At 38.4% G+C, this 7,560-nt stretch overlaps 2 protein-coding genes across 2 annotated transcripts; both read right to left on the bottom strand.

Annotated features, from left to right (window-relative positions):
* Positions 1-2,013: 2,013 nt before the first annotated feature.
* Positions 2,014-7,068, bottom strand: LOC128712328 (zinc finger protein 780A-like). The gene is made up of 7 exons (XM_053807224.1): positions 6,940-7,068; positions 6,746-6,879; positions 5,706-6,689; positions 5,074-5,215; positions 3,248-3,394; positions 3,054-3,187; positions 2,014-2,998 (listed from the first exon to the last, which is right to left on the bottom strand). The coding sequence occupies exons 1-7, from the start codon at positions 7,066-7,068 to the stop codon at positions 2,014-2,016; spliced, it is 2,655 nt and encodes an 884-aa protein (XP_053663199.1).
* On the bottom strand, positions 3,824-5,202 carry LOC128715896 (zinc finger protein OZF-like). The gene is made up of 3 exons (XM_053810814.1): positions 5,074-5,202; positions 4,880-5,013; positions 3,824-4,811 (listed from the first exon to the last, which is right to left on the bottom strand). The coding sequence occupies exons 1-3, from the start codon at positions 5,200-5,202 to the stop codon at positions 3,824-3,826; spliced, it is 1,251 nt and encodes a 416-aa protein (XP_053666789.1).
* Positions 7,069-7,560: the final 492 nt, after the last annotated feature.

Here is a 7,560-nt window from a genome sequence, read left to right as displayed (position 1 = left end):
ACCCTTAAATGAATGATAAATATGAAAACAAACAACAACAAAAAAAACATCAAACCTGAGATCATACAATTTGATTGATCATTAATGATATACATGTATCTTGGACAAACAAAAAAAAAGTACGAGGAATAAAATGTAAAAAAAAGAACAAACTTCTGCATGATACCAAAAAACAATAAAAAAAAACACTGTAAAAAGCGTAAAAACGTAAAAAAATACTCAAAGTTAAGTTAGCATTTTAAGTTGGCTGCAGAAAGCGGGAATGGATTCCTTTCCACCCTTAGCTCTCCATTCGTTTGATCTTCGTGAGAAGTTGGCATATGCATATGCTCGACCACAGTTGATTGGGGCAGTTGGAAAGGAACAGCATTGTTTTTATTCTATTTATTAAACAACTCCATCATTACCGTATCAGTTGGTGGCAATATTGTATCGATGATGGTGTTTCTAGCTGTACATACACGTTTATACACATTCACCGCGTTTAACCATTCTTTTCGTCTTTGAAAACTTGCACCACCACTATTTGCGTACAATTTTATTCGTCTGTTAATTATGCGCTTCATTTTGCACCATTTTTATTGATGTTTGGTAATGTGTAGGTTTTATGTTACTTGCGAAAAGTATTGAAGTATATAATCGATTCGGAATGATAGTTTTTGCGATTTAGTTTTTTATTCGTAACACCTTTTCTATTTCTGTTTGTATGTCTAACAAAACCAATCACACACACACACACACACGCATGCATTCAAACAATAATGCACAATGTCTCAATTTTAGTTGCATTAGACAAACATAGAGAGAGAGAGAGAGAGGGTGGGGGTAAACTAATGGCAACTAAAACAAACAAAAAAAAAACTACGGGAAGATTGTTTCACAACTGGAACCGCATGAAAATGTGAGACAAAAACCACCAAAATGTTGAATAGCGAGGATCCAAGCCAGTAATAATATGTGTGTCTGGTCGTATATTGTATGTAGAAGCGGAACCAAACTAAACACATTACAGCAAAACAACAAAGCGGATCAATCATCCCGTAATAGACATCTTCTTGTGCACCACTTGCGCTCTACTAATAGAAATGAAATGACAAAAGAAAAGCAAAAAAAAGCATACAAAAACAGTAGCAGATAATTGTAAAACATGCAAAAAACAGAAAAGTTCTGTGAAGTGGAAAACATACAAAATAGAAACAAAAAAAAAACAAACAATGAAAAATGAATACAAAAAAAACCCAGAATATAAGATAATTAAACAGAAACAAAAGAAAAACAAAAAAACCCATAAAAATAACACTCGACAAAACATGTTGTGTTGTGTAGTATTTGTTCTTGTATTTCGAACGATATTCTTTTGGAAGATCCTGAATCCTTTGCCTCGTCGGGGGACCTTCCACGCTTCCCAGTTTTGCTGCTCACATGTCCATGTCATCCTTCCTTGCGAGGAGTTGGGAGCTATACAACGCTGTACATTACTGTTTGTATTTTATCGACAGATTGACAATATTTAAATCTTTACTACAATACTTTTGAGCAGCTGTTCAGACCGCCTCGCACTCGGCAATGTTTACGTTTGAATAACTCGAGCTTGACACTGTATTAGATCAATTTGAAATGTAACTAAAATGGGATTGAAAGATGCGTTGTGAAAGAGATCGAAATCAGAGGAAGATGTTTCATTTCATTGCTAATGAAATATTTCACTGTTTGAAATGATATCTAAATTGAAAGATCGGTGTTTGGATGAACAGTTTTTTTGTTGTAAAATTTTGATGTAACAAAGAAAAAGTTCCGATTTTACATGTTTACTTTCTAAACTTGGTGATTAATATTCAGATAACTAGTTTCTCGCATAACGTTTAGTTTGAAATGAATTAAAAGCGTTTGAAAAGAAGAGAATCGATCTGCGGTATTGATTTATAATTTACAGCTTTTTTCATGTTAAACAAAATGCGTCTCCACTTCCCGAGTGAACGCATTCTGAATGGTTTCCGTTTTAAGTTTTCTGTTTTAATTCCTTTGTGGCTTTTTTTTAATCACTATTTTACTCCTTTGATACTGAGCATGTTTCGTTCTCATGTGTTTCTGAAGATGTTTTTTGGTATAAAACCGGCTACGACACATAGTGCAATGAACATCCTTTGATCCGATATGCCGCTGCATATGATCTCGAAGTTCTGATGGGCTCTTGAACGAAATCGCACACTCCTCGCATTTGTGCAGTCCGCTGTGAATTTTCATATGCCAGCTTAAATATCTGTACAGTTTGAAACGGGCCCCACATAGGTTGCAGGAAAACGGTTCCTCGTCAGAATGCAGCTTCATGTGGACCCTTAGGTATTCTATTGTTTTGACGCTTGCTCCACATATACTGCAAGTGTGTTTCAATTCCTGTTCAAAATGTATAGCCTCCTTGTGCCTATTTAGAGCATTGAGCTTAAAGAATTTCCTTCCACAAACATTGCAATCAAATGTACGATTCGTATGCTTATTTTCATGATGCCCCAGCTCAAATTTTGAACCGTATAATATTCCACAAAACGAACACTGGTAGGCCAAATTACGCCTTTTCATTTGATGCGCGATTACCCCTTGCTTGGTTGTGTAAGTTTTATAGCAGATTTCACATGGGAATGGTTTGTCTTCGTTAGCTGCAATTGCGTTCGGTGCATGTACCGCTTGGGAGTGTTGTTGCAGTTCCGTAACACTATCGAACAGGAGCAAACATCCACAACATCGTTGAGACGTTTTAACGGGGGTTTCTTTCGGAGTCACTCTCGCATCTACCTCATCGTCTGTAGTATCGAACAAGGAAATATCACAAATTCCGAAACTTTTCCAACCATGGATAGCGTTGGCATGCTTTGATTGGTAGTGTTCTTTAAGTGACTCCGAGCTATAGAAATCTATGGAACATTCGGAGCAGTAATACATTGGAATTTGATTCGGTTTAGGTGATTCTATGGATAAATTATCTGAGAAATCATCCATTAGTCTGAAACAATAGATTAAGTTAAAATGCATCCATCACTATGTCATTGTTCGCTTACGGCGTGCTCCAGTCTTGAGATGTGTGGAAGAGTTTTTCCGATTCAATACATTTCCTTCGTACGGTTACGGCGCTGGTGAGGTCGGAATAGCATTGCGCACAGCAATTTCGAGGAAATCCATCATCAACAGTCGCCTGAAAGAGAGCCCATCGCAAGCTATAGTATCGGGCAATGCTGCTGAAGACAAGACTTACCTTTATTCCTGCAAGCTCCAGCAGAATATCAGCAATACGCTCTTCGGTTTCATAATCATCGAAAATGTCCATCAGATCAAGTGCAGTGTCAGTAGAGACACACACACGACAGAGAATGTTTTGATTCATTGCCAAATGATTGCTTATCTACGTGTGGTAACTGGAGAATGGTAAGATCAATTTATCTGTACTCTTGGTCAATATTATGCACATGGAAGCTTCACAATAACCAAATCAAAACGAATGTCGCCTCTTGGTACAGAAGATTCAACTTCGCACTGTCAATGTTTACATTGGATACGCCGTTTAGCTTCGTTTGAAATGAATCTAAAATGGAAATGCGTGACAGATGCGAATGTCATGCTTAGCAAGAGATAAAAAATGAACAAGTTTTTATCGCTGTTCGTTGCAAATTTGATTAACCATGTTTTGAAATTTATATTATTTTCGAAATTTATTGGCCGAATGGTCCATCAAATATAATTAAAATGGGAGCATAAAGACTACGCTTGAATGTATTATGTATGAAAGCGTGATATGAGGAACGAGGATGAGCTTGTCGTGTTGAGGTAATGTCTAAACTTTCTTTCTTCTGAACTGTCGATGCGTTTTCGATAAGTGGTGGAGAAGATTGCTCTTGGTATAAAAAGCGCTACTACAAATGGTGCAGCTAAACTGTCTTGATCCGGTATGACGGTTCATATGATCTTGAAGCTCGGACGGGCTCTTGAATGAATAGTCACATTCCTTGCACTTGTGCAGCCCGACGTGCGCCGCCGCCATGTGCCATTTCAAATATCTGTACAGTTTGTAACGAGCCCCGCATAAGCTGCAGGCAAATGGTTCCTCATCAGAATGCAGTTTCTGGTGAACTCTAAGGTTTGATAACGTACTAAATGATTTGCCACATTGACTGCAAACGTGTTTTTGTTGCGGTTTTGGGTTGCTGTGCAGTGTTCTGATGTGACCTTTCAAATTATCCGGATGAGAGAAAACCGAATCACATATGTGGCAAGTGAATTTTCCATGTGGCATATGCTTAAACTCATGTCTGTTTAGTTGCCACGGCTCGCGAAATAGGATTCCACATGTTGCACACTGGAATCGTTTCACATATTGAATATTTTGATGCTGTTTAAGCCTTGCTGCATTGGAAAACAATCCATAGCATATTTTACATTGAAAGACTTGACTTTCATCAATCTGCATTGTGCTTAAAGCATGTACCGTATCGGAATGCTGTTTCCGTTCGATTTCAGTGCTAAATGTCAATAGGCAACCGCAACAGTAATAAATTTTAGTCGATGCATTTTTGGGCTTGGCCTCTTGATCGTAACCAGCTGTTTCGTTCTCTTCTTCATCGTCAGTAGTGTCGAACAAGGAAATATCACTAATTCCAAAACTTTTCCAACCATGGATAGCGTTGGCATGCTTTGATTGGTAGTGTTCCTCCAGTGACTGCGAGTTGTAGAAATCTATTAAACATTCGGAGCAATGATACCTTGGAATATGCTCCTGTTTTGGAGATATCATGGATACATTGCTTGATTGATCATCCATTACGCTGGAACAAACATAGGTAACTATATTAAATTTTATCCATTGTGAGTTTCTCGCATATTGTATGCTTACGGAGTGTTGCAGTCTTGAGACGTGTGGAAGAGTTTATCTGACTCAATACATTTCCTTCGCACGATTACAGCGCTGGTGAGGTCGGAATGGCATTGCGCACAGCAATTTCGAGGAAACCCATCATCAACCGTCGCCTGAAGGAAAGACCATCGCTAGCTATAGTATCGGGCAATGCTGCTGTAGACAAGAATTACCTTTATTCCTGCAAGCTCCAGCAAAATATCAGCAATACGCTCTTCGGCTACATAATCATCGAAAATATCCACCACATCAAGTGTAGCGTCAGTGGATGCACAAACACGGCAGAGGATGTTTTGATTCATTGCCAAATGATTGCTTGTTACATGTGGTTTATGGAGAATGGTAAGTTCAATTTATCAGAACTTCTGGTCAATATTATGCACGTGGTTTTCACAATAACCAAATCAAAACGAATGCCGCTTCTTAGTACAGAAAATGTTTACATTGATAACGTCGTTCAGCCCCGTTCTTCTTCGCCTTTGCTAATGTGGATAATCCCCCTGTGTTTAGCTTCGTTTGAAATGAATCTAAAATGGAAATGACAGATGCTAATGTCACGCTTCGAAAGAGACCGAAAAATGAACAACTGTTCATTTAAAAAAAAAATCATTTTTTTGTTGCTGTTCGTTATAATTCGGAGCCAATCTGTTAAACCATGTATTGAAAGTTACAATATGTTTGAAAATTATTGGCCGAATGGTCTACTTATTATTAAAACGATAGGACATCTGAATAATAATGTTATTTAAATCATAAGAAACTTGACTAGTGCATAGTCGATTAGCTGTATTGACGTAAAGCCTACATTATCTTTCTTTTGTAGTGGCCATGCACTTTTCTCATATGCTTACAAAGATTTTGTTTTGTACAAAAATTGCTACCACAAAAGGTGCAAATAAACTCCCTTGATCCGACGTGGCTGTGCATATGATCCTGAAGCTCGGATGGGCTCTTGAATGAAGCGTCACATTCCTTGCACTTGTGTAACCCTTTATGCACTGCCATGTGCCATTTTAAATATCTGTACAGTTTAAAACGGGCCCCACATATGGTGCAAGCGAATGGTTCTTCGTTAGAATGTAATCGCATGTGTGTTTTCAGATACGCTGCCGAACTAACACTTTTGCCACACTGATTGCAAATGTGTTTTTCTTGCGTTTTGATAGCTTTCACATTTGAATGAAACCTTTTCATATGACTATTCATGGATCCTGGATTAGAAAAAATCTTATCACATATATCGCAAGTGAATTTTCCACGCATGTGCGTGAATTCATGGCGCGTTAATTGCGCCAGCTGACCGAACAGTATTCCGCACGTTGCACACTGGAAGCGTGTGAAATATTCAATGCTTTGGTGGTTTTCAAGCGCACACGCATTTGTAAACAAACGATAGCATATGTTGCACTGAAATGTTCTAATTTCATCAATCTGCATTGCGTTTGACGCATGTACCGTATCGGAATGTAGTCTCAGTTCGATATCAGTAGCAAATGTCAATAGACAACCGCAGCAATAAATCATGCTAGGCGATGAATTTTCAAGCTTTGACACTAAATCGGTAGGTACTCTTTCATCCTCTTCTTCATCGGTCGTATCGAACAAGGATATTTCGCTGATTCCGAAACTTTCCCAACCATGAATAGCGTTCGCATGCTTTGATTGATAATGCTCCTTAAGTGACTCCGAACTGTAGAAATCTATTAAACATTCGTAACAATGATAACATGGAGTTTGCTCCGGTTCAGAAGATATTATAGATTCATTATCTGAGAGACCATCCATTAGGCTGGAACAAAATGACTATGTCAAAATACATCCATCATTACGTTACTGTATGCTTACGGAGAATTGCATTCTAGAGATGTGTGAAAGAGTTTATCTGACTCAATACATTTCCTTCGTACGGTTACAGCGCTGGTGAGGTCGGCATGGCATTGTGCACAGCAATTTCGAGAAAACCCATCATCAACAGTCGCCTGAAGGAGAGACAATCGTTAGCTACAGTATTGGGTAATGTTGCTACAAACAGGAATTACCTTTATTCCTGCTAGCTCAAGCAGAATATCAGCAACACACTCTTGGGATACATGTTCTTCGAAAATGTCCACCAAATCAAGTGCAGTGTCAGGAGACGCACAGATTCGACACATCACTTCTGGACGCATTTTAAACCATGCACGTGGGTTACTACGTTTAATTCCTTTCACACAAATGTTCTCTGCTTTGGATGAAACCGAGCAATCGAAAGGTGCTTTGTTTACAAATAAAGGACGAATGACAGCAGCTGTTTAGATTTGTTTCAAATTGTTGAAGAAAAGACCGAAAAGTCAACCCGAAAGGCATCTAAATTGTGTAAATGCAGGGTTGGTGAACGAAGATTCAAAGTTGGCGTGTATTTTTAATAGTTCGAAACGAATTCCCCTTTGATTATGGATCGCTCCAAAGGGGGTTCGTTTTATCTTTAGTGTTTTAGTGATTGTTCATTGTAAAGTGTTGGAGATGCGTCGATAAGTTGGTTATTTTATAACGATTTCATGATGACCGCATACATTGTTTACGTTAAGGACGTTCCAGGAAAGTAGATGTAGTTGCGCCGATCTTGCACACGATGGGATTGGTGCCCAAACTCAACCAGGATCGTAACAAGGATTGATTTT

This window comes from Anopheles marshallii, chromosome 3 (genome assembly GCF_943734725.1).
Source record: "Anopheles marshallii chromosome 3, idAnoMarsDA_429_01, whole genome shotgun sequence".
Taxonomy (NCBI): domain Eukaryota; kingdom Metazoa; phylum Arthropoda; class Insecta; order Diptera; family Culicidae; genus Anopheles; species Anopheles marshallii.
Note: the sequence above shows the minus strand (reverse complement) of the source record. Positions and strands in the feature narration are given on the sequence as shown.

What these genes read in the sequence shown, in the direction of transcription:
- LOC128715896 (XM_053810814.1), bottom strand. Translation starts at nt 5,202, where the DNA reads ATGAATCAAAACATCCTCTGCCGTGTTTGTGCATCCACTGACGCTACA. An exon ending in TGGAGCTTGCAGGAATAAAG is followed by an intron (nt 5,014 to 5,073) that starts GTAATTCTTGTC and finishes TCTTTCCTTCAG; the next exon opens with GCGACGGTTGATGATGGGTT. An exon ending in TCTCAAGACTGCAACACTCC is followed by an intron (nt 4,812 to 4,879) that starts GTAAGCATACAA and finishes TGTTTGTTCCAG; the next exon opens with CGTAATGGATGATCAATCAA.
- LOC128712328 (XM_053807224.1), bottom strand. Translation starts at nt 7,068, where the DNA reads ATGCGTCCAGAAGTGATGTGTCGAATCTGTGCGTCTCCTGACACTGCA. An exon ending in TTGAGCTAGCAGGAATAAAG is followed by an intron (nt 6,880 to 6,939) that starts GTAATTCCTGTT and finishes TCTCTCCTTCAG; the next exon opens with GCGACTGTTGATGATGGGTT. An exon ending in TCTCTAGAATGCAATTCTCC is followed by an intron (nt 6,690 to 6,745) that starts GTAAGCATACAG and finishes ATTTTGTTCCAG; the next exon opens with CCTAATGGATGGTCTCTCAG.